The 26,420-nt window shown below is 37.0% G+C and overlaps 1 protein-coding gene across 4 annotated transcripts in view; it reads right to left on the minus strand.

Annotated features, from left to right (window-relative positions):
- Positions 1-26,420, minus strand: part of CDK17 (cyclin dependent kinase 17) — a 107,755-nt gene that overhangs the window by 41,225 nt on the left and 40,110 nt on the right. For 2 of the 4 annotated variants that reach the window (XM_068400644.1, XM_068400645.1), the window contains 3 exons: positions 21,325-21,473; positions 16,741-16,779; positions 5,535-5,699 (listed from right to left, as the gene is read on the minus strand). In XM_068400644.1, the coding sequence (XP_068256745.1) occupies positions 5,535-5,699; positions 16,741-16,779; positions 21,325-21,442 (322 nt within the window). In that variant the 5' untranslated portion in view covers positions 21,443-21,473. Of the gene's footprint in view, positions 1-5,534; positions 5,700-16,740; positions 16,780-21,324; positions 21,474-26,420 lie in introns of those variants that run through there. The other 2 variants (XM_068400646.1, XM_068400648.1) reach the window with 2 other exon arrangements.

The following is a 26,420-nucleotide window of genomic DNA, read 5'->3' on the forward strand; positions in this document are numbered from 1 at the left end:
ACCTGATGTTAGCAACCTAAATGTATCTTCAGAAAGCTTAAAAAAACCTGAGAGGTAGAGGTATCACTTTCAGAAATGCCAAATATGGAAACTTCAGATATAAAACCCACTGGTGTGCGTGCGTGGAGGAAGGGGAGGTATTCTGACCGTCTAAATAGAGGCCTACAACGTACACGTGGATTCAGCAGAGGATCTGGTATTTAGGAGCAATTAAGTGAAATTTGTGACCTTATGGAGGAATTTAGGTAACAGACTGAGTTATATGATGTTGCAGGCTCTTCATGTCAACTGAAATTGGTACTTTTAGCACAATCCTGTGGATCCATCCACACGCAAGAGTTTATGTATATTATGTATATACATATACGTTACTTTTAAGCACCACAGGATCTTCCAGACTTTGGAAGACAAACACCATAATGAATGAAGAGAAGCTCAAGGTGGTGTCATTAATAGCATAAAGAGCCAAATAACTTGCAAAAGGACACACAATGGGAAACGGGTCATACAAGCAATTCACTATGAGTAATGCTCCACTATCACCTCTGAAATATTTGAACTCCAAATTACTATAGAGATTAAATACTTATACATACAAAGGTGTTTCAAAAGACACCAATTTCCCTGCCCTCTCCTGATCCTTGGTATTAAGGATGATCTTGTACAGGGTAAAAGAGATCCTGAGGAACAACTAAAAATCTCAAAACTCTACCCCTAAAAAATGCTAATATTAGTGAAACTTACAGAACTCAATTCAGCGTTACCACCAACAGACCTGAAAATATTTATCATTTGCACAGCATTACAGTAATAAAAAAACAAAAGAGAGTGTGCAAGTTTTATCACTATCAACAAGCAAGAAAGATGGATTTTATAAAAAAAAAAAAAAGCCTTTAGGCCAATATTTGGGTATCAACACATCTTCTAAAATGTTTGTCTAGTTTGGCTCACACAGAATCATGTAGACTTCAAAGAATCAAATTCTTCCTCAGTACAAAGAATTTCCTTTTACAGAAAACAGAATGGATATAAAAAGATTAACTTGTAAGGTACTGGCAGCATGTATTTTAACTCAAAGCACTGTATTTAAACACACAAACTAAGCATGCATCCCATGCACAAAGCAGATTTTCCAGCAGCAATGCGGACCTAAATTGGATTTTGATTGAAAATCCACATTGCATTAGAATTTTCCCTGCAAGTCATGCTCAGATATGAACTGAATGAGAAAAAAACAAGCTGCACTCCTTGCATAGTAAGAAGCAATCTTCTGGTTTCAAACAACGTAAATACTCATCAGTGCTTCTAAAGGCATGGTAGTTTGAACCAGAGGAAAATATTTTCAGAAAGTGGTCTCCAAAGATCTCCCTTAACCTTAAGCTAAGCAGACAAAATGTGACTCCTTTTTGCCAAGTCTCTAAGAAATCTCTCTTGTTCTCTGTAGTGACTTGATAGTTGTCTTTTTAAAAATCTCTAACAAACTGTAGGAAATTATTTTAGTAATATAAAAGCATTATTGAAAACACTATTTCTAGCAAAGCTGTTATGACAACGTTGTCGTGTCTTGTAAAGAGCACATTCACTATATCAGTTCTTTAATATAAAGATTCGCTTTTAAAACACTTTTCTGAGAGGTCATGTAATTCATTTTAGCAATTACAGCTCTCAAGATTCCGTTTTTAAAATTAAGTGTAACAGCTACTGTTCCCCAATCTATTTATCCTCATGCTAGTACAAGCCCATTGATTAGGTCCCAAAGTCTATTTTCTTTAGACACGCTAGACAAGAGACAGTTATCTGGGCAACCTCACAAAATAAGACTGATGAAATTAAAGAAGTATTGTACTCGAAGCCATGAAGCAATTACATAATTTCTTTTTAAAAAAGACTGTCTCTTATTAAAGTAATCACATACTGTCATACTTTTTATCTTAAAATATACAATGCTCAATTCACAGAAGCGTGCGCATTATGAAATGACTGTAAAAAAAGAATGACACTTGGAAATGCAACACTCAGAACTATAATGAGCATCCTAGTTGTCAAAGATAATTCTTCTACTAAAAAGACCACCTATGCAATAACACACAACTAAGGCATCTTTCAAGAACTAGTAACACAAACCCATACATTTGGGCAGATGATGCAGCTGCAAGGAGATTCTGTTCTTTATAAATCAGAAATGAGAAGACACAGTAGGCCTGTACCACTCAAGTCTAAAAATGTAGTATTTCGGACTTAAATAAGGTGATGGTCAGTCTGTTTTGAATGCTGCTGTGATATGATTAATTCTGCTAAGTCTAGATAAGCTACATACCCATAACCAAAAGGTTTTAAGCAGGATACTGGCTGCAGCATCCAAAAATCTTTCATCAAGCACATGCCTGAATTTCTGATGGGCTAAATACCCAACTGCTCCTCTCTACAGGGGTTTGCATATGTTTTAATTATATTCTGAATAGGGACACTTTAAAGCTTTTTGAAAATATCTTGACTCTGTTATCATGTAATATAAATGTGTCCTTTTATTTTATTTTATTCAATTAAAAAGGCATTAGTAGAGCCTCATGTTCTTTATTTTAATAGCATAAACCCAGGAATAAGGCATTAACCTAGTTAGTTTAACCATTTTACACAGGTGCATGACGATAATATTTGATTAAGCAATGATGAAAATCATTAAAATACTTCCTTAATTTCACTAAGCTTTTCTACAGGCAAGTTCACCTGCACTAAAGCCAGCTTGTACAGTCTTTGGAGGTTTTAATGGTTCAATAATCTATTGAATTGTTTTCACTGAGTACCCAAGCCATTCTCTTACACAGATGTTTATTTTAATGTACACTACATATCTAATTAAATATCCAGTATGGCCATGTAATGAACAGGTGTAGGTGACTAGAATGTAACAGGAAAACTATGGAAGTACATTTAAAAGAAATGGCTGTCCTCATTTCAGCTGTGGGGAATGCACCACAGAAGAAATTCATACAGGGAACCTACAGTACAGCAAATGAGAACTCCTCCAAGTGAGCTAAAATAATATCCACTAATTAGTCAGTAGTGAGTCAGACTGCATGATCTTTCCATTTTACTCCAAATTATTACAAAAATGATCACATGACTTGCACATTGGATTCCTTCCAAGGTGCACTTTTTCAAAGCTTACTTTTCTACAAAGAGACTAAATTTTATGATCAGTTTCACTAATAACGATTCAAACTGAGGAAGGCAACAGTGCGAAATTGCCTTTGCTGTTGTTATTATCAATCTATGTATGTATGTATGTATGTATGTAAGTAACATATGTACGTAACCAAGCTGTATAAAAACATCATTCCTTTCAATTGCAATATTTATGACAAAGAAACAAAGCCTCTCCATAACTATATCAACACAACTGTCAAAAGCAGGAATAAACTCTCCCCTGGCTGCTACTGAGGTTCACCAGGAGGGTTAGCTTCAGCTCCATGCTGGCCACAGTTGGCTTTGCATATTCCAAGTGCCTCTCCAGCGTTCCCAGTAATATAAATATGGAACAATGACAACTAAGTTGGCTATGCATTCAGCCAGGTCAGGTCCAAACCGGGTTTATTAGCTCTGGCTCCATCATGGACTGCAGCATTTAAATGTTTCTGGAAGTGCAAGACTTTAGAAGCTGTAGAGATATACGTGAGCAAAAAAAGCCTCAGTCAGACCTTCATCTGCATCAATGGCATGGCTGATTCACAATTTGGCCTGAAAGTCATCTACACTGTTTAAAATCATGATAATGGGATACTAAATTAAAAATTATTACAAAATTTTAAACAAAGGCACACTTTTTAGAGATCATTTCAGAATTTCCGTCTTCACAAAACATTTTACAAAACCTACAGCTAACAGAGATGTTTCCAAGTAGAAATTATTTTTAAAATATTTTGGAATTTTACACAACAGCAGGAACTCATGTTCAGTGCTCAGTAAACAAAAAACCTCCAAAACCCTTAGTAAATCTATTCCATACTACTTCCAATGAAATTACAAATTTTACAGGAATTTGTAGCTATTTAAAACATGTTATTTTAACACTTTCTACAGACTAACATATTAGAATTGTGAGTGCTAGTTACACACTTAATAACCTATAAAACTTGATCATCTAAAAAAACTTAAAACAAATGGCATTCTTCTGCAATACTTATATATTAGGATTTTTTCAGGTGAAAAATAAATTTGAGAAAACTGGAAAACCATTTAAAAAACAAACACTTTACAAATTTTCCTTTTGCAAAACTGACTTGAAGTTCATAGTGAAATTTTGAAGAGGAGTAAGTTATTGGTAAATTTACATTTTAAAATGCTATAGAATGTTTTTCAAGGCAACACACAAGAACAAGAGCACATCTCTGCTGTTCCTGCACACAGTTTATATGCACCTGATTTGACAAATAATGCATAAGAGACTGAATATTCCTAACCAGAGAATTCTTTAAGTACACAATCATTTTTTTTTTTAAACTTTGTCTTCCTGTTAGATGCTTCGCAATTTAAGCGAAGCTTGGCTAGGCAAAAAAGAAAAAAACTAAAGTGTATAGGACTTGAGTGAAATCAGGAATTGATACAGTAGTCAAAATGTGTGCACTAAACCCAGTTTTCTTCTGTGATAACAACAGCTGCTAAAGTCCATTCAAGAGGACAAAATTCTTTTTTCAGTTTGAATGGTAGCACAAACAGTAGAAAGGCAAGGTTTTGAACATAAGTGATGTTACAGCAGAGGAGGAGAAGTGGTTTGACTACCATCTTAAAGGCTCATAGCTTAATGTTGAAGGAGATCAGTTTATCACACACTTCTAAAGGAGAGCAGAAGATTGAAAAATTCATAAAATTCTAATTAAACTGTGACTTGCTCTCATTTTCTAGTATCAATTAATTAAGCATAATTTAAAATAACATAAAAGCAGGGTAAAACATTAATGGTGACTGGAGGCAGCAACATGACAAATTACTTGAAGAAGAAGAAAAAAAATTTTGTAACTTATTTGCCCCACAGAACCACAAATATAGCTCGAGACCACAATAAAAAGATAATTATAATTGAGTGGCCTTAATTTATCACTGAAAAAAGCAAGTTTTTTTTTCTTATAATAATGAAAAGTCTGGGTAATACACCAGTTCTTTTTAACTTCTACATATAGGGTGATGATCCTCTGTGTTTATCATATTCAAATTATTGTAGTTCTCACCAGCGCTTAACTGAGACAGACACACGTTTCTTGCAAACTACTAAGAAAGAGTATTTTGTAACTTTTGTATCTTTGCAACTTGTCAAAAAATCATGGGTGACTTCTGTGTGTTCTTGTAATAGCTTTCTTCCTGAAAATCTGAGACATTCAGTATCTTAAAAAGAAGTTTCTCTAACAACCCCAGAAAAAGATTACTGCATTCCCAGAGATTTAGTATAGCATTAGAATAACCGTATCTCTTGTTAAGAATCAATACAGACATTATTCTTCATAGAAAAACAAACTTAAACAAACAATGTAGGAAATTACCTAATCTGCTCCCATTTCTGGGCATTGCCATGAAAGAGCCGAGGCTGCCCCCTATGACGCTATGTGGTCTCCGTAAAGGGGGCTTCTTGAAAGATCCTGTGTATTGGTGAAGAAATGAGTGCATGCTGTGAGACGTTGGAGGCCTGCCATTCTTCACAATAGGCTCTACAATTCACAAGGATCAAAATATTCATTCCCACAAGCAAGTAGGAGTGTCAGGAACATGCCAGAAGGAAAAAAAAAAAAAGAAAAAGAAAAAAACAGTTACTAGACAGGAAATCACCACTCTGGTAAGATTCTCTTTCATACTAACAGTAGACCATACTACTACTGCCATTTCCCTATTAACCAATTAATACAAAACATGTCATTAAATATTACCCAAATTCCATTTTATTAAATAATGTCACTCTTCTGTTGGGTCAGTAAATTACCTAAATATACAGTCTAAAAATGTGAGTAAAACCAGAACGTAGCTTTTAATATCGGTATAATTTTCTTCTTCTGAATTAATGATTTGTCTTATTGCACAACGTTTCATCTTCACTACAATTTAAACAGAACAGCTGTTAGATCAACTCACACGATGAGCAAATTCAACTGCAAGTCTTTGGAAATATCCTCCCTCTCAAAGTTCTTGAGTGTCACTTGTAGCAATGCCTTGCTACTGGAAGTCCTTAGAAGCAAATGTACCTGTCTGTACCCACCAGAGCTGTCATGCCGTAATTAAGGTTATTAACTTAAAGGATATCAGAATAATTAAGTATTCAATGAGTTATTTCAGCTTTCTATTGGATTGTGTCTCAAACGGTTCACTGTACTTAGACTCAAAACAAGGACTGCAAGATTTTTTAAAAATTACTAACACTTTCTAAAAAAAAGATGAAATATTAGAAATTTTAAAATCCTTATATACAAATGGGCACAGAAATTGAGCATTTGTGTTCTCTCAGCAAGCCTGAACTCTGCACACGTGAACTATCACTCAAGGATTGCCATGGTAGTAGAAGCAGTCTAATTCTAAAAACAAATAGGAATTTTTCCCCCAACAAGAAGCAGAATAGATGTCAGCTTGTACTGATTGTCACAAAACTGGACTTATCAGAACCACTGATGAAGTCATTCGTACAAGAAATTAAAGAAGAAATACTCTCACTACAGAAAACGTACCCAGAAATTAGAGTCACCCAGCACCTACACACAAGCACTGTCCCTGTACTAGGAAAAAGACCAGAACATGTGCCCAATGAACACTTTAGATTAAAGTAATTTTATTTTTCCATCATTTGATTCTTATTACCATTACAAGATATGTGTTGTTTGGTATTATTCGGAAGACAGAAAAGGCAGCAGCCACGTATTGAGCAACTACAGCGTGAGTGCTGCTGGATGGAGCGGCACCTCCCGAGGTGTTTCTGAAGCCACTGCTCCCAGGGCATAATGCAGCCAGGATCTGCTCAGCGCTTCACTCATGCCTACTGGGACAGGAGCAATCTGGGATCACCCCAACTTATATTCTCACATGCAGGGACCCCAAAATCTTGCCTTCCCTTCCAAAATAAGATAAGATGAATAATATAGCTAGGAGAACATATGTTGCAGAAAGCAGAATTCCAATGGTGATGGAAAATAACAGCAACAAATACCTAATCACCTAAGGAAAACAGGATCCTGACATGAACCCTCTCCCTCCCCACATGTACAAAAACCTTTTGCTTGTATTATTATGACTGGTCTGAGGCAAAGAGAGAGAACTACCCAGATAGAACTATCCAAGCACAGGCCAGTGACTTTAAAAAGTAATTATGCAATGAATTTTTGCATATAAACATGAATAATATAGTAAGACCAAAAAATCATTTACCTCAGCTGCTGCAGGAAAAAAATAAAAGCCAAAAAAAAAAGCTTCAGGCAGAAAACAAAATGTGTTTCAGCACTGTTACGAACCTGCCTGCGTCTTTCAATGAGCATCCTTCATAAACACAACTTCAAACTGGGTGAACATGAGGAAAAATACACCGTACGTCCATGTATATGTTCATAAAGTACGATCAGTGACTTCACCTTCAAAACTCTGCACATCTGTGTCCCAAATCCTTAGTTCTGTTTTCAATACATTACATCATGCCTTTTAATTTAAGAGTGGTATCAGCTTCCATGTTGTGTGCCTTCAACAGTGGATTTATCCTAGGGCAGCAAGCAGCAAATTCCTCATCAATTTTTGATTAGAATCTATTAGTACTTCCACATGACAGGAAACATAGGCTCACATACAGTACAACTACTGCTTTTACTTTTAATATATTAAAATTTGCTTTCTCCTTTCCAACTTTCTTACTAATCTTTGGTTTGAATTTGACCTAGTTTCTAGACTAAAAACCTCACATTGAGTTTACACACCGTGCTGAACAAAGGAATGGTAACGCTGAAAATCCAAATACCTGACGAGTACACAGTTTGTTCTGTTGAGACTGTCATCACCGGTTAGAACTATGATGCTTGGTGGGATTTAGTGGATAGTTTGCATAATTTTTGTTACTATTTCATTTGTATTCCTTATATAAGCAATAAATAATATATATTGAGCACGTAATTCTACTTCATTTTAATTGCTGCTAAAACTAAATTTTTATGAAAAAAGAGCCAACTCACACAGGTATTTCTTCTGGGAAACTCTGAGAAATAGAACTCTCCTCCCTTTGACCAAGCCCTGCTACACCAAGCAAAGCAAAAGTCTCTCAGTTGTTTGATTTGTTTTGTTTTTAAAGCCTTAACAATAAATCTAGGAAGAAAGTTAGATATTTTTTTTGTTAGTATGGAAACGTACTGCTAAAAATCACTCACTAGCCCTACACTTTGGAGGGTAACTTAAACCCTGAGCAAAGTGCTGAGACAGATCGATGCTTGGTAACTGAAAATGTATCTCCGATGGCAAGATTACTGTCTCACACACAAAAATGCAAATTCTGTATCAAAGTAAACATTACTTTTCTCATCCTAATGAGAAACTGAAGATGCCAGGATACAGCTCAACAAAGGACAGAGAAGCAGCCCAGTCACTGAGGATCCCAGTGTCATTAACCACACTGGAGTATATGCACACATGTGGACTATAGCTGCACTCACAGAGCACAGAGTTGATCATTTCCCTTTTATGTTATGGCTTTTGTCTACCCATGCTAAAATTAATCCAGCTCCATGAACTGTGTAGCACGTAAAAAAAGGCCAGAGTTTATGAATACACCGAATGACTAAGTAGAGATTGAGTTGTATGTTTATTACTAATACGACAGTGCGATGAACAGAGATGATTATTTAAAAAAATTGTTTTCCTCATGGCACTGGTAGATTTGCACATCTTTTACAGTTTAAAACAAAATTCCTAAAATATCCTAACATATGAAAAGTTCAGCTCAAATATAAGGATAAACACAGATAACATTAATAAGCAAACAGTAAATTTATGTAAAAATGAAAGACAAATGGTTGACATAATAAGATCCAATTATACAGAAATAACTCTTGCCATCATAGGCAACTATTACCTTTCTGCACTGTCATAAGTACTGTTCTAAATTCTGGAGCCCATTATAAAATTTAGCAACAATAATTTAGGTCATGCAGTAGGACACGCATAACTACTGACAGATGATGAAATGAAGGTTACAAAAACTCTCAGATTACTAGTATACTTCTGACTAAGGGAAGTATTAATAGCACTTGCTTACATTTTTGTTCTTAAATCTTAGTGCACATTAATTTACAAAAAGGAGGGATTGCATGGCATTTTATGATGGTATAACATATAGACTTATGGTCTGGAAAAGTATGTTTGTTATATACAGTTAAGTTTGCATTGTCATATGCTAGAAACTTTTAAAGAAATGTTCCCATGAATTCTGCACTGTGTGCTGCCTCCTCCCTGAGACCGTGACAGTAACGGCTAAGAGCTGGAACAAATGCTGAAAATGATCAAGCCAACTCTTGCTGGAAATGAATTTACAAGACTATTTATTTTTATTTTTGTGCATTTATGAGATATAAGATTTAAAGGAAGTGCTTTTGAAAAAAGTAATTAACTCCCTCTGTCAAAAGATTCCTAAGTACTTCTTTCACAGTTACAATTTCATTTCATTCATGCAAAGAATTCATTTTTTTCAGGATTATTAATACGTTGAATCACTACATTTAAAGGGTAATGCTGCAGTTTTTAAGGTGTGAATTTAGTGCAACTGCCTGGTCTTGAATAAGATGAGTCAAAATTGTAAAAGTTAAATGCCTTTACTGCATACATCTATAAATTGCTGCTTATAATTTTATCTCTCTGATTACAGGTTTGGTTTGTCTTAAAAAAGATGTTTCTCTATATAAAACTCACTAACATTCCTTATGTTAGTGTCACTGTACTTGGTAAATATAACTCAGTAACCACTCAAAGGCTTAGCTGACATGATGGAGGTGTTTCCAGTAGCACAGCAGGTATTTTCATGGTGTTACTGGCTTGATGTTCAGCCGCAACCAGAATGACTGATAGAAATTAAGAGGGGAGTAGAAAAACACCAGAAAATCACTACGCAGGTGTATGGATCTACTGCATTTTGAATGTCATGCACAGTTCTGGTCTTCCTCTCTCAAACTGATTAAAACCACAGAAGTATGATACAACCCACAGACTTGTAGGGGGGCTGAGGAGGGCACCTGTGAATCAGCTGCACCCACCAGCTGATGGAGCCATCACAGGAGTGAGGGTCACGGAAAAAGCCAGCCGTGGCAGGTTGCATACGACGCACAGAAGTGGTTCTTCACACCGTGCAGCCTGTGGAAACTCCTCACCACAGGATGTTACGACTATTAGAAGTTTACAAGACTCAAGGGGGAGACTGAACAAGAAATGTGCTCAGGGTTACTAACTGCACAGAGACTTACCTAGTTCAGGAAGTCTCTGAACTAGAAACCGGTACAGTACTCTGGGGAAACGCCGTTTTATTTTGGGCTCTAATCTTAGACCTGCCCTTAAATATCATCCTCAGAGACAGGAGAACAAACAGCCAGGCAGAACTCCAGCCGTCCTTACGGCGCAAGATGTCTGCAGCACCTGGGCAGTTCGCTCATGTTGGCTCCTGCTGGCACAACCATTCCAGCAAGGGCCTTACTAATTATTTATCTCTAGCTTTCTTTCCTCACTCTGCTCTATAATCTGTAATTCCAAACTGATAAAAACTGTAAATACAAAAAGTGAGCTGAAAGAGTGACTTCTTAGTGGTTCTTTTTAAATTTTATTTGGTCAGTTGTTATATTACCTTCTTATTTTGGCTACAAAACACCTCATCTTTCAAGGAATGTCAGCTCAATTCTCGGATTTCTTATGAAATCTACTAAGCTATCATGCAAATCTAGTCTTTATATGTGAAAAAAGTTAACAGAAACATTCTGAATGAGAATATTTATAAATATTATACTGGCATACAGGATGAACACATGGTTTTCTTTTCAACGCCCCCGAACACTTCTTGAAAAATGAATGTGTCCTGCTCTTTTTTTTTTCCTCTCTCTCTATACGTACACAAACTTTTTTTTTATGCCACATTCATGTTATCTTGCTAAGTGTGTATCTTCAGCAAGGTTTAAAATTGAGCAATGCGCGATGATTGCGCTGTTGTATTACTTGATTTTCAAGTTTGGCAAACGCTGAGCTGCTGGTTTATTTCATTTGGATAATTTTCTTGTATTTTTTTGCATCCTATCATTCAAACTTCCGTTATTATTGGCATAATGCAAAATAACTACAACATCACCATTCAAAGGAAATACTGTTTAAAATACAAGCAGCCTAGCTTACTAATGTTGTAAGAGTTGCTAGACCATGTTGCTGATCTGTTTTAGAATACGCACATGTATTTTAAGAAAATACAGTACCCCGTAAGGTACCACTGCTTTGCTAAGTTTGAAGTAACGCCGACACCAATGCTAACAAACATACAAGAACAGAAAATAACTCAAAAGAGCCGCTGAAATCTTTCAATTGTGAAGTGACAGAAATTTACGCTTGAACATAAGTGGAACTGATTTTTTTAATTCATAATTATGAGAACTGCCAGAGCCAAGTAGAAGAATAGTGCATATATCCAAGAAGCCTGTCCTAGGAATTAATTAAAATCAACTATTTTATGAGGTTATAAAAATGTCTCTTTTTTTTCCTTTAACTGCATTTTAAATTAACCACAAACCCTGACCTGGAATTGCTCCCAAGTTAAGCAATTTTTCAATAAATCCCCAATGTTTCTTTTCCTTGTCCATCTGTTTTAACAAAGAGCCACACTACCACTTTCTTTCCTGTGCTCGATTTGCTTAACTGGATTTACTTAATCTTGAGTTGCAGTGAGCCTAAAGAATTGCCTGGCATTTCTATTCAAGCCCTCAGCAACTGACATACTGTCACACGCCAGTCAGCTGGTGGATCAAAGAAAGAAAGTGTTTTCATTAGGAATGTAAATACATTTTAAAACACACTTTATGAATATCTAATACCACATATTTAACTACTTCTTTTTCTAAGTCCCATGAGTATCTCTATTATGTGACAAAAAGACCAAGCTGGCTTTCAGATTTCACTGCCTAAATTTGGAATGATATTTGCTTCAGCTAGCTTTAATAAAGAATCAAAAATCACCTGTCATACATGGTGACATTTTCCCTTAAATCAAGCATCTCCAATAGACCTGAATAAGCCTGCAAGAAAATGTATTATCCAGTAACTACAATCCATTCTGGACATGGAAACCATACAAATACATAAATACGTATTTTAATTTCATACAAAGTACACAAGAGGAGTTTTTTCTAATCAAAGACAGATATTGGAGACTTAGCATTTATGATCTCTGATTTGGTATATAATGGGGATTGAACCATTATATATGGATCAATATATATCAATGGAGCAGGCATGCTCCATATTCTAAGCAAGGATGAACTTTTGTGCAACAGCAAGCCTGCCACAATTCACTGCTGCTACCAAAAAGGTGGCTCAAGGTCCTACCCCAGCAAAACAAGAAATGTAACTTTGATTTAGGTTTTTGAACTAGATCATCACAGGGCACACAGAGCACAGGGGCTGACAGAAGGGTGGAGGCAGAACCTCACTCGCCACTTTTATCTGCAGCTTGACTCTGGATCGGCTCAACTATAATAAAATCTCACTAAACACCCTGAGAATCAGCTACTGTTTTTTATAGGACAGGACTCTACGCAGTTTCTTTTCCACCCACCTTGACCTCACCCTTGCTCCTCCAGAAAACTTCCAAGGTTGTTTCGGTTTGGGATTTCCCCGGAAGTGTGATGGAACAACTTGTTCTTGGTGCTGTCTCTAGGCACATCAAGGACAGGGGGATCATTAGGGGCACTCAACATGGCTTCACCAAGGGGAAGTCATGCTTAACCAACTTGATAGCCTTTTATGAGGACATAACCCAGTGGATAGATGATGGTAAAGCAGTGGATGTGGTCTACCTCGATTTCAGTAAAGCGTTTGACACCGTCTCCCACAGCATCCTCGCAGCTAAACTGAGGAAGTGTGGTCTGGATGATCGGGTAGTGAGGTGGATTGTGAACTGGCTGAAGGAAAGAAGCCAGAGAGTGGTGGTCAATGGGACAGAATCCAGTTGGAGCCCTGTGTCTAGCGGAGTCCCTCAAGGGTCGGTACTGGGACCGGTTCTATTCAATATATTCATTAATGACTTGGATGAGGGAATAGAGTGTGCTGTCAGCAAGTTCGCTGATGACACAAAACTGGGAGGAGTGGCTGACACACCGGAAGGCTGCGCAGCCATTCAGAGAGACCTAGACAGGCTGGAGAGTTGGGCGGGGAGAAATTTAATGAAATACAATAAGGGCAAGTGTAGAGTCTGGGCAAGAACAACCCCATGTATGAGTACAAGTTGGGGACAGACCTGTTGGAGAGCAGCGGAGGGGAAAGGGACCTGGGGGTCCTAGTGGACAGCACGATGACCATGAGCCAGCAGTGTGCCCTTGTGGCCAAGAAGGCCAATGGCATCCTGGGGTGTACTAGAAGGGGTGTGGTTAGCAGGTCACGAGAGGTTCTCCTCCCCCTCTACTCTGCCCTGGTGAGGCCGCATCTGGAATATTGTGTCCAGTTCTGGGCCCCTCAGTTCAAGAAGGACAGGGAACTGCTAGAGAGACTCCAGCGCAGAGCCACGAAGATGATTAAGGGGGTGGAACATCTCCCTTATGAGGAGAGGCTGAGGGAGCTGGGTCTCTTTAGCTTGGAGAAGAGGAGACTGAGGGGTGACCTCATTAATGTTTATAAATATGTAAAGGGCAAGTGTCATGAGGATGGAGCCAGGCTCTTCTCAGTGACATCCCTTGACAGGACAAGGGGCAATGGGTGCAAGCTGGAACACAGGAGGTTCCACATAAATATGAGGAAAAACTTCTTTACGGTGAGGGTGACCGAACACTGGAACAGGCTGCCCAGAGAGCTTGTGGAGTCTCCTTCTCTGGAGACATTCAAAACCCGCCTGGACGCGTTCCTGTGTGATATGGTCTAGGTAATCCTGCTCCAGCAGGGGGATTGGACTAGATGATCTTTCGAGGTCCCTTCCAATCCCTAACATTCTGTGATTCTGTGATTCTTTTTCCCATTTTGATAGAGAATGGGGAAATACAGTCAAAACTCTACAAATGTGAAACTAAATATTCATTCTCTAAACAGCCCCGCATTCATGAAGCTTGTGATCCACCACGATAACCTTTTAAAATTATTTACATTAACTGTCTCAAAAGCTACTGTCATATAACTTAACCATATTTTGGGATCATCTACTACACATTCATTTAACTAGCCTGAATGTATGCTCTATTAATGATTACTCAATTTTTACATGGTTATTGGCAATAAACACTGATCTTTTTTTGGACTTGCAATACAAAATATTCTGAACAAAATGCTTTCCTGAAGAAGGTGCTGTCAAGAAGCCCTTTATTTCTTCAGAAATCCTAGAACGTAAGCAGGTGAATTTGTGACATTTTAGAGCTGGTATGCTGCACTGTACAATGTTTAATTACACTGCTGTAAGGCTGTCAGATCCACTCACTAAAATCAGCTGATTAAAGGTGATGGCTCCCATAGAAGAAATATTTAAATAACCCAAAGCACGTATACGTTCGCTGTATCCGTACTCTCAGGGAGCTACATGAGGAGCACTGTATAAAATACTGTATATTTAGACATTATTTTATGGGGTTGTTTCCTTGGATTCCATTATGAGATACCCAGGAAAACATTAAGTCACTCTAAAAATAGAGCAACCACTCAAAACCACTTAAAACTGTATTTATTCATTAAATAATAAAATGAAACATTCAAACTACCGACTGTTACAATATTAAAAACTTAGCAGAATCTCAAGGGATTCCTCCCATTGCTCAAAATTAATCCATTTGAGTACAACAGTCATGTCCAGAGCAAACGTTCTTCACTTGGAAGACATAGGGCAAAAAAATATTGTTAGCACGTTTGAAGAAATGTGTCAACAGAAACCTAAAGATACACAGTCTTCAAGTTTCTCCCAGAAATGAAGTACCTCAATGACTGAAATAGCACGGTAATGTCCTGTAAACTTTTTTTTTTTTTTGAATTCGGGATGAAAAGAACAGGAATTTTTTCAAGGAGTCTGTTTAAGTTACAAAACCAAGAGATAATACACAAGGCAAAAAATGAGATCAAGACATCTAAAAAACACTACAAAAAGCCTTTCAAAGTTGACTTCATGTATAGTAAGTTTTTGCCTTCACAGTCTAGGTATCGAGACAAAGCACAATCAAATGAAAACTACTCAGAGCTGAAAATCTGCCCTTGAGATTTATGTATTTCATACTGTTTAAAAGATAATTCTCAAAACAGTACTTTTGGTCAGCAGAACATGTATGTATTGGAACATAAGCATGGTAGTCCCCGTACCTCCTATCATATATGCATGACACACCACCAGTTACTAATCTTCCTTTTAAAAAGCCTAACTCCAGAAGGCATCACACTACACCAAATCCTTCAGAACACCGTTTCAGGTATAATTTACATCACCATGAGTCAGCATCGTAGCCAAGATACAAGTATCCCTGGCCTCTATCCTTGCCTCCACACACACAACGACCTTGTAGCTCCCAACACAAAGATCTGTGAGGTCACACTGCCAACCAAATCAGGAAAGAGAGGATCTGGCTCCTTTTTGCCCTACTTTCAGAAATAACTGTATTGGCTAGTTACATCTATTTTACTTTTCTGTACTTACCAAGTCCATCTGAATGCCATTTGCAAACAAATCTGTACATATCCATCTATGAGTGAGTCTATGCTAGCAGAAATTTGGTTTATTTACACAGTCCACTTCTGCATCTAAGCACCATGTTCTCTTGCCAAACCTGCATTCTGCTTGTGAAGGAAAACACTTATGAGTGGACAACCTCGCCACCCTGCCAAGACTACAGGTCTCTGCAGCATGTTTCCAGGCACTGAATGTTCCTGCTCATTTGACTTTGTAAGCACTTCCACACATGAATAGAGCCTCCAGGTTTTGGGGGAAGAAGCAAATTAAACAGAAGGGAATAAAGAACACTATGTTGTGCAGCGTACATGGGATGGAGAAACCATACTGAACAGTAATAACAAAAATTGATGTATGCCACAGCACAGGAGGGTACATAACAAAAACTGTAATTAAAATATCATCAGTACGGTGTAAGGGACAATACAAGGTTCAGTATTGTCAACTGTGACAACTCCCAGTTATTTGCAGTAATCTGTAGCTCTAGCATGAGCTCTAGCACTTTTGAGGATTTCTCCCCCTGCTGCCCCGATATTTTTATATTGATACTTTCCTCCAGTATCAACAAAGAAATTGTATTGATTTATTACCAGTAAGTATTTCTGTGCTTATATTTTCAATTCAAGAACATCTTGGAAATATGTTGCAACACACTGTTTTCCTTCCATACTCAAGGAATCACACATAGCAGATGGAATGGGATTTCTCAGCTGTACTGAAGATGATATGACATGACTACAACTACAAAGACATTTGGATGTTCTGAGACAGTACTGTAATGTGTCAGTTTTTATAAACATTCATTCCCCTTATCAGAGTAGTAACTAGTCATTAAAGGCCTTAAACCTAAAAAAAACACTTACGCACTTTACTGTAGCTGATCCTTCCATTATTACTCACACCTGTAAAATTACAAAAAAATTATGCAAGTGTTTGTGAGACTGGATCCTCTGATCACATCACTGAGCTAAAACAGACCAAATGGTATAATAAATATTATTCTAGAAATTCATGAAGCCATTTCTATCAGGACATCACTTGGTTTAGTTTAGTATGTGTGTATATATCTATATATAAGAATAAAAATTGGCAATATAGAATGGCTTTCCAAGTTACTTATATATTAATGCAAGAGCTGTGGATGTATTTTTGAACATATCTTGTAATTATTCTTAAAAGCATGCTTGGAGCTTGTGATAATGTATTTTATAATATTAGACAATACAGCCACAATTTTCACTTTCATTAGAGTGCATATTCATGTGTTTAAAGTATTTGCATAAATTTTACAGTTAATTGGGCTTTAAATATGCATAATTTGGATGTTACTTCTAGCCAAAATTCATTAATATGTCATTGGCAAGGAAAAATTTTAGGAGCATTTAGTTGTCAACTGCTACAAATTACCATTTAGTATTTTTAATATTAATCTGAATACATATATTAAGGTAGAATCTAGAATTAACAAAGCAAGCGGGCACATTGTTAGTGTGCTTGAATCAAGACAGAATGAAAAATAAACAACAAATCCAACTAGCTGGTTTTATATGTTGAAACAGAGACCATGAAAAGCTTCTGTACTTAGATGAAAGAATAGCCCAAGGTATACTTCATACAGTCCACAGTTCATAAGGCTTCAGATGTATATTAGGCATTTCACTGGTCCCTCTATTTTTATGGTTTATGAATCTGATTTTGCGATGCTTCCTTACCCAGAAGCCAATTATGATGAACATACTTTGTAAGGCAGATTTCATTACATATAGGTTTCTAATCACTAGATAATTTGATGGTGTTCCAAAAAACCCAAAAAACCAAAACCAAAACTGTTTGTTATTCTACATCCAGTGCAATAGCTCTGTGCTACTGCACTGAACAATATGGGTTGATCCCTGTTAATCCCATTTTGCTGCTGATGGATGAACGCTGCATACTGAGATTGTACTGACATCACGTGATGAAGGATGCTGTGTATGAAATGAGATTGCATACAAAAGGTTAGCTGATTCAGTGTTACCAATGCACTGCAAAGAAATTAAAAGTTACATATCTATTTTTATGTCTGTGAATGGCAAATGGCACAATTTGTTCTGCATTAGGAGTACTGTTCTTTCAAAGTAAATCTTCAAACAACCCACTCAAAGCTGGAGCTAATGTCAAGGTGGGTCTCTGGATTGGAGCAGCAGTTATTTGAAATCAGAGGTAATGTTTTGGGAGCGGAAATGTGTGCTGGAGGGCTGAACAAGACAGGTTACTGCAGAAGGGCGACCCTGAGGAAAGGTCCCTGATACTACGTGCATGTGAACTACATCTGGTATTGCAGTGCTGAACTGGAACTTTATAATAAAGATTTTACAGGACATGTATGTGAAAATCAGAGAGAGATGAGCATGGATCCCAGGTCAGCACGGATGTGGTTTTCTATGGATGTAGCCTCTACAACCTCTAAGGTCCAGCAACACAGCCGTTTTCCAGGAAGGAAAAAAGCTAGCTTGTATAAAATTATATTCTCTGGTGAACATGGCCATCAGAATGGAATGACAGGAGACAAGATGGGTGATTCGCTAGGAAGAAAAAATAAAACAAAACAAAATTGGACAACAACAATGGAAAAAAAACTTGCTGTAAAGGCCTTCCGTGTTCAGGGTCTATCCTTGCCTTCTGGCATGAGAACGGTTGCAACACCCTTCGACTCTCATTTCTCAAGTCCATGATGTAATAACACTTGAAAATAAACCACATATGAACCGCTTTCTGGAGACTGTTTGTATCCCTGACTTTGATTCTCTGTAGATCAAGATATTGGCTTGCCTTTAATTTACTAGACCGTGCTTTTTAAGTTCGTTTAAGAACAGATCCAAAGCCTGTGAACTGGGCACATTTGTGTTTCTCTATTCCACAGGGTAAAGGAGCTGTTTATTCTTAAAAGCAAAACTAGGGAGATGATTATTCCTGCCTTCTGAGATCAGCACCATCACAGTAAAAGATGCACCTTTAAGATCTTAATGTAGCTATCACTATCTAAATTATTCTTCAAGAAACTACATCCTCTCATGTGTCCGAGTGGGTATTTATAGTTAGTACAGGCTTCTTAGCACTCTGATTTTACAAGATGCGGAGACGAATCTTTCTTATTTAAGCACTCCTCTGTAAGTAATTTTTTAAAATAATGTCCACTGAAGGATTTTTTCCAGGCTCTGTTCTCTACCAACTTGTCTTTCACCGAAAGACAGAATACGTTTCCTGACTGTTTTTTCCAGCAATTGTTGTTGCCCAAACCCTGATTCCTATGGTCTGTCTGAAACCTACTCCTTCCAAAATATCTTCATCTGTGGGAAGGTTAGAGCTTCCTTTAGAAAAGCAGGACTAGCTGGTGTAGCAAGCACTTTTCCAACCCTACTTTCTAAGAAAAGGAGGGTTGGAAAGGAAAAACAAAGGAAAACAAAAATCCACGAAGTAGTTTCCCATTCATCTCTGCAAGATCAAAGATAGGACAGATACATATCTGCATTCTAGAAGTATCAGAAAAAGGAAGAAAATGTCAGCAAAACTTTTCAAAATTACAGAAAACCATGAGTTAAAGATTACACACAGCAACAATACATCTTATATTTACTATCCTTCGTCTTTCAAGAGGATCAACAACACTTCAATGTATCCAAAGATTCTACTAAGGGATTAACGTTACGCAGTTGTAAGCATGGCGTGTCCTGTATCACACAATATTAGCATATAAGCTTCCGTTTGGCCAATGAAATAATGTGTAAAGCAAAATAAAAAGGAGCACTAAAAGCTAAATAATGAATTTGTAATTAGAAACATTTTCTTCAATTGTATTTTTAATAACTTTAAATACCTAATGAGAAGTTAAGTTTGTCAGTTTGGTGATAAGCATGCAGAAGACATCTAAGTATTGCTTTCTGAGATAATTCTCAGGTAACTGTTATGAACTGTGAATAGATTCATACACGGTTTAAGATGGCACAAGCTTATGCTTCTGTAAACGAGTTATTGTGTCCTCTGTCTCTTGAGCTGGCACCCAGAACATGATCCAGTTTAAAATAAAATCTTTTTATTCTTCCTGGATCCAGTTCTCAACTGAATCCATTCAGCGACCCAGTTCACTCCACTCACTGATTCTGATGACCATTTTTCATGCTTATTTCTCAGCATGAAAGTAATATTCTTAGCACTTATTTTCATAATGAAATCAATCTGTCAGAAGTATATACAGGTCTGAAAAAAAACCCGCATCAGTGACAAAGGCTAATACAAGTGAAACCACGTGAGACAACGGCTCAGTGTCTCACAACGTGCTCCAGGGATATCAGTGCAAAAATGTTACAATTACTGTTTCAGAGTAGACACATTAAAAGTTGTAATAAACATCATTTTCCAAACTATTGGGCATGGCCCATGGTGAAGACAGGACAATAGCCATGAATATACCAGGGATTAAGGGTAAAAATGAAAAATATGAATAGCTTTGTTTTGCCAAAGGTAAATTCAGTTTTCAAAAGCTTGGTATGCAACAGATCTTGGATGGGGTTTTAAAAGTCTGCAGGGCAAATTCCATTGGCTCTACTTCTACTCAAGTTTCCCAGCCTGTTAGTGTTCAATGGGAAAATTCTCAATCATTTATTAGTGTAAACTGGGGGGAAAAAAAAAAATTCAGATCACTTGATACTTGAGAAAAATCTTAGATGTCAGCAGAGCAAGAAATAACTAGTCAGCATAGAAAATGAAATATGACTTAAAAGCTGCAGCCCAGGAAACAGAACAAAGCAACAAAATCTCTTCCAGTCATTATTACTGCACCTTGCATTCAAAAGCAGTATCATCATTAATGTGAGCTTTATAGCAGCCAGTACGTTTATGGGATCAGCCAAAGACTTGTGTAAGAATACACAGACAAGCTAGTTACCCTGAATGTTTCTAGTTGCCTTCCTATTGCTGAAGTGAAGTACTATTCAGAGATGTGAAGGGGTGACAGAATTCTCAGACTACTGCACTGCATCAGCCATGATAAGGTAAACAGTTTTATTTATAATACTTAAGCAATTACTATCACTTATATTACCAAATAATGATTTTTTTAAAAAAAATTAATTTGAAGCCATATGAAGTTGATGTGAGACTCACTAAATTCATACTTTAATGGGTTTGTTTACTGAAAAAGCATCTATGATCCTTACTGCACACCACATTAATATATCAATTTAGGTAGCTTTTGATAAATAGCTATATAACAGTTTAATATCAAAGCAAACAAAACCAATGTGTGACAACATATCAACCTGTTAAAAGAACTAGCATAGCCAAATGTAAGACAAATTAAAAGAGGAAGTCCATGCAATTGTGAAAACAGAAATAAAACCCAACAACGCTCACTTGAGTGGGGCCTGTTAAAATTCTTACATTTTCTGGAAAGTGAAAGATACACTTACCGTTATCTTTGCTGCTGTTTTCTTCAATTGTCATTTGTTCTGCTAGCTCAGACAGTGATTCATCAATGGTCTGGCTTCCACGCAAGGTTAAGGAAAGTCTCCTCTTAAACTTTTTCATTCTATCAATATTAAGTCTGGCTTAAGGAAGCCTGAAAAAAAAAAGATTAAAAAGCAAAAAGTGAGAAAAAAAACCAGTTTATCAGAAAACAAAATTTAATTACCTCACATAAAAATGCAGGAAGGCTTACAGAAAATTTAGTCAATATGCAAGGTATCCTTAAAACAATATCCTTAAAGCGGGATTACTCTACTGGACTGGAGAAGAACTTCTTGAGAGGTAGGTGCCCATACATTTTTGTAATTTTTACTTCTGTTAGGGAAAATGAGAATCTTTGTTTTTTTAGAAAAAAACAAAACAGCTAATTTGATCACTAATTTTATACAACCCAATAATAAACCAAACAGTCACCTAAAAACTTATTGAGTGCGTACTCTGTTGCCTCCTCTGCAGCCTCTTTCACCAAACCCATGAGGTGGAGGAGGCTGGAACCTTCTCTCTCTTTCAGCCCATTTGTTTATGGGTGAGAAGTTACTGAACTTCTCTATATTTTGCTCTTTTCACAAAAGGAGGAAGGGGACAACACTAAAAGCCTTAAACACAAAAGCAATTCTCAAACCCAATCCCACCTAACAAAATAGATAGCCAGAGCCTAATAACAATGGCTAGAATGGATGTTTCTCTACAGTCAGGCAATAAGACTAAACCGGAACAAAGCAGGAGGCACTTTCTCCACAGAAAGCAGTAAGCCAACAAGCAATAATAACAAAGGTCCAGGCTGATAAACGTGTTGCCACAAGTCTGAGCTGTAAGTGAACTTCGCAGCATGCATATGTTTGCCCTTACATGACAAGAAGCACAATTCTGCCCTTCATTACTCCATATGAGCACCCTAGACGTTATTTCACAATAACTGGTTCATCTGCTCATAGCCTCCAAGAGTCACATAGGCAGTGTCAAACACAAGCACAGCATACTTCTGAGCTGCTCATGTATTTTTTTTCCTGCAGGTATCATCCTCTTCTCACTCCAAGATGCTAATTCACATACGAAATTAGAAAATCACGTTTTCCTACATGTCCTCCTCCAGACAGAAAAATGCAAGAAGCAGTACTCTAAAGACCTACATTTAGTAACAAATTGTGAATAAGACTACTTTTATATTGACATCATCCCTTAAAGTATACACATTTCAATCGCGTAGCTTACTCTTTGTTTAGATGCTACATAATAAAAAGGAGAAGAAATTGGCGGAACAAATTGGAAATGTCTGTTGGTGGTAGGAGAACACATACATAGACTGAATGATCACAAGACTAGACTGCACAGGACAGTAACACATAAGGATGAATAAAAGCAGACCTTTGGGATCTGAGCCCAAAAGTTCTGAGACGAACAGTACAATTGCTGGCAAAGAAGCAACTGCATCCAAGGGGAAAGAGGTGAATTCCAAAACAGGATAACATCTTAGACAACCACAGCTACTATACGCAGAAATAGTCAGGCACTGGGTACGGATACATAGGAAATAAAAATATAACTACTGGAGACACAGTTAAGCCAGCAGTTTCAAAACTGCCCTTCTACTGCGTTGCTGCATGTGTAATAAAACCACACCTTAGTATGAATAATTTTGCTCTCTCTGACTCAAAAGCAGGATATTCTTATTGTTAAGAAACTGCATTCAGAGAACATTCCAAGGGGAACACTTACTTTTCCTGTTCAGGACCTGCTCTAAAGACCTTACTTGAAACTGCTGTATTTCTGCATTTGTTTTAAGTTTTCCAAAATGGTGGCCCATGTTTCTCTTAAAAACCTAGTTTTTAATAAAAACTGGAAGGACACATCATTTGTATGTGGTTTTACTCATTTTTCCCTAAAGTGTTCTTTGAAACCTGCATCTTCCTACGTGTATTATTCTCAAAAATGATACGTGCAATTTTTAGCTATGTAATGTCCTGAAGCTACCTGACAGCACAACAATTTCTTTCCAATTTTCCACTTGGGTAGTAACCGAAAAAACAGATGCCTTTATATGGAAACAGGCTGTTCCTGGCTTTTGATCTTGCAAATATTTAAGCCTATATAATTTTTTAATCAAAAAGAAGGCCTACTGCTGAAGAATATTACACATAAATTAACAGACACATGGATTAGAAAATCCAACAGATACTCTAAATCTTACAAAAGGGACGGTTTCATGGAGTGCTGAAGCACCATTTTTACTAAGATTCTGAATTAAGTTCAGGGCTTGATTTTGAAAGAATTTAACAGTAAAAAGGAATCAGGAGTGGGAATCCACGTGTGAGTGAATGCTTTTTTCTATTGAAATATAATTCAGTTTTTGAAAGGAAAAGATGCTCACTGATATGAAACCAAACCTTCCTCCCTTAGAACATCGGTATTCTTGCTAATTCAGATGTGTAAAGGATGCATAAATTTTTAAAAAAAAAGAAGGAGAAAGAGTGATCAGTATCTAGCACTTGGAAATGTCCTAACTTTTTGACTTCTTTATTCTCACTTCTGGCCATAGTTGCAGAACCTGCTAAATCTTGGTAGTTTGAGACAAAATCTCAGCAAACAGAGCTTTAAAAATATGATCTCTACAATCCAAAGCTATCATTGTTCTCTAAAATGACAGCAATTTCACAGAAAAGTCATTTTTAATCCAGTTTAACAAAATTAAAGGGAAATTGTCTGATACTAATTTTTATCAATACAACAGATGCATATTTATTTTCTCCATTTAACAGTAAATCTAATTTAAATCCAAAACAGAGCGACTTGATTAGTAACATACATCTAGTGGCTATGATTAGATGCAGTAAGACTCCTGATGTTCCCCCAAGTTCTCACCAATTATCAGTAGAATATGCAGTTATTTTTGGTTTTGAGCTTTAGAACAGAGCCCAGGGCTTGACTATTTTATTCTGTAAATTTATCTACTCTAAGTCGTACCCAAACCAAATATTTTACATGTCACAGCAGATGCATACACTTGAAGGCAACTAATGCCAATTCTAGTCTTCTGCAGACAGAATGAGGACAAGCGAGCTGATACGATACTATCTGATAGAACTCAGAAAAGCTGGCAGAGACATACTTGTTCAATCCTTATACTGATAGTAATGAAGGAAGCGACGTGTTAAAGGAACTGCTGCTCCTTACAAACGATGCGGAGTCTAACACCGAAAAGTTGGTATTTTTGTCTTTAAAAGCAACGCAAGTTAATCCTTGAAAACTATGCTAAAATTTACCTTTGGTACACATTTTTCTCCTTAAAGCCTGAATAAAAAGTACTTTCCAACATTCATTGTCATTAACTCAGTTTGCTTCAATAGTCTTAAACTCCTGCTTTGCTCTCAATGTCATTTAAAAGCAATATCTATAATACAGTTCTGAAAACAAACTCCACAGTTTTTCAATCATCCAGATGTAAAAGATCAGATTTAAACCAGTGGGTTCTGGCTCCCTTTCTCCATATCAGACCAGTCCTTCCCACAACACCTGTAGTAGAGCACTTCTCATTCAGCAAACACAGATGTCCACAACACCCTGGCTATATAGCACACAGGCATTCCAGCATTTTGATTCCAAAGTAATAACTCAACTAGATTCTGCACTCATCTAGTCACCAAAAATCAGAGGCCTTATAATGCCGATAGCTAAAATTCTTAAAATAACCCACCACTCCCTTTAAGCTCCCAAACCCTTGGTATCTTGAAAGTGGAAAAAAAGAATGCATAAGATCTTTATACACAATTAACATATCTTGTGTGTTTAATCCTTGTAAGTTGAAACAAATTCAGTTAAAATTTCCAAAAGCAATGAAGTTATTTAATAGCTTAAATTTTAGCCAGTTTATTTCGGGAAGGTCACAATATCAAAAGCTCACTAAGATTTTGCTGATTCAAAGCCCCCTGAAGTCAACGGGAACCTGTCCTTCAAGTTTGGATCAGAATAAGTGCTGACTCTTCTGTTCCCAGATGCTATACTGCATTAAGATGCCTCTACATAGAGATTAAGCATTTTAAAATTACCTTTCCACTTAGATACACACTGAAGTTACTATTTGACTGTTTTTACAAGCTGCTTTACAAGGCTGTAGGTGTTTTCCCAACATCTAAAGGCACTTCGTGTTCTGAATAACTCTTTATTTGAAGACGACAGCTAAGGCGGAAGGAAAGGACAGGAACAGAAACCCTACGTAACAGCAGCATGTGAACAACAACGTGGACACAGCATGGCCCTTAAGGATGGGTTAACAAACTAAAGCCACAGGCACAGGGTGACAAAGAAAGCAGATACCAACATGGCCAGTTCTACACTGAAAGGGCCAGGTACTTGCCCAGTAGGGTCCATATGAACTCCTGGCATAGCAGGAGGTACAAACGCACATGTGGGACACTCAACCTGACTTTGTAAAATTGCTACAATGAAATGGGTATGTTTATACAGCAGTGGGCCAAACTGTGTAAAGATGGTTAAAAAAATTGCAAAAAGGTATACTGTGGCAGAGTTTTGAAGATATCTGAAGATTCTGTCAACAGACTTACATTTTTTTAGGATCTAAGATGGAAAATCATGCAAGATATTATCAACTGAAGAATAAAAACAGTCCATACAACTAGAAACAAGAATAATGATATTCTCTTTCATATGGTCCTCAGCATTACAGTTGTTAATGATTCTCAAAATCCATGATGTCATTCAATGTATCATTCAAGTCTGAACAGATAATCATTCAACCTTCCACTGGTATTTTAATTACACCAGTTGCAGGTCTGTTAAATATTTTCAAGCACATAATAAACTATGCATCATTCGTTTGGCTACATTAATAATTATAGATGCATCTAACTTAAGAATAAGTACTTCTGAAGGTGATAATCGAAGCTTGTGTCAGAAAGAGACTGCAAACAATATTAATTGAAAACAGAACCAGGAAACACCTGTCAAGGATATTGTTCCCTGAATCTAAAAAGAAAACCAGTTTTCCATAGTGTTTCTATTTATTAAACTATTCTCAATCTACCTG

The sequence above is a fragment of the Nyctibius grandis genome, chromosome 5, assembly GCF_013368605.1.
Source record: "Nyctibius grandis isolate bNycGra1 chromosome 5, bNycGra1.pri, whole genome shotgun sequence".
Classification (NCBI taxonomy): domain Eukaryota; kingdom Metazoa; phylum Chordata; class Aves; order Nyctibiiformes; family Nyctibiidae; genus Nyctibius; species Nyctibius grandis.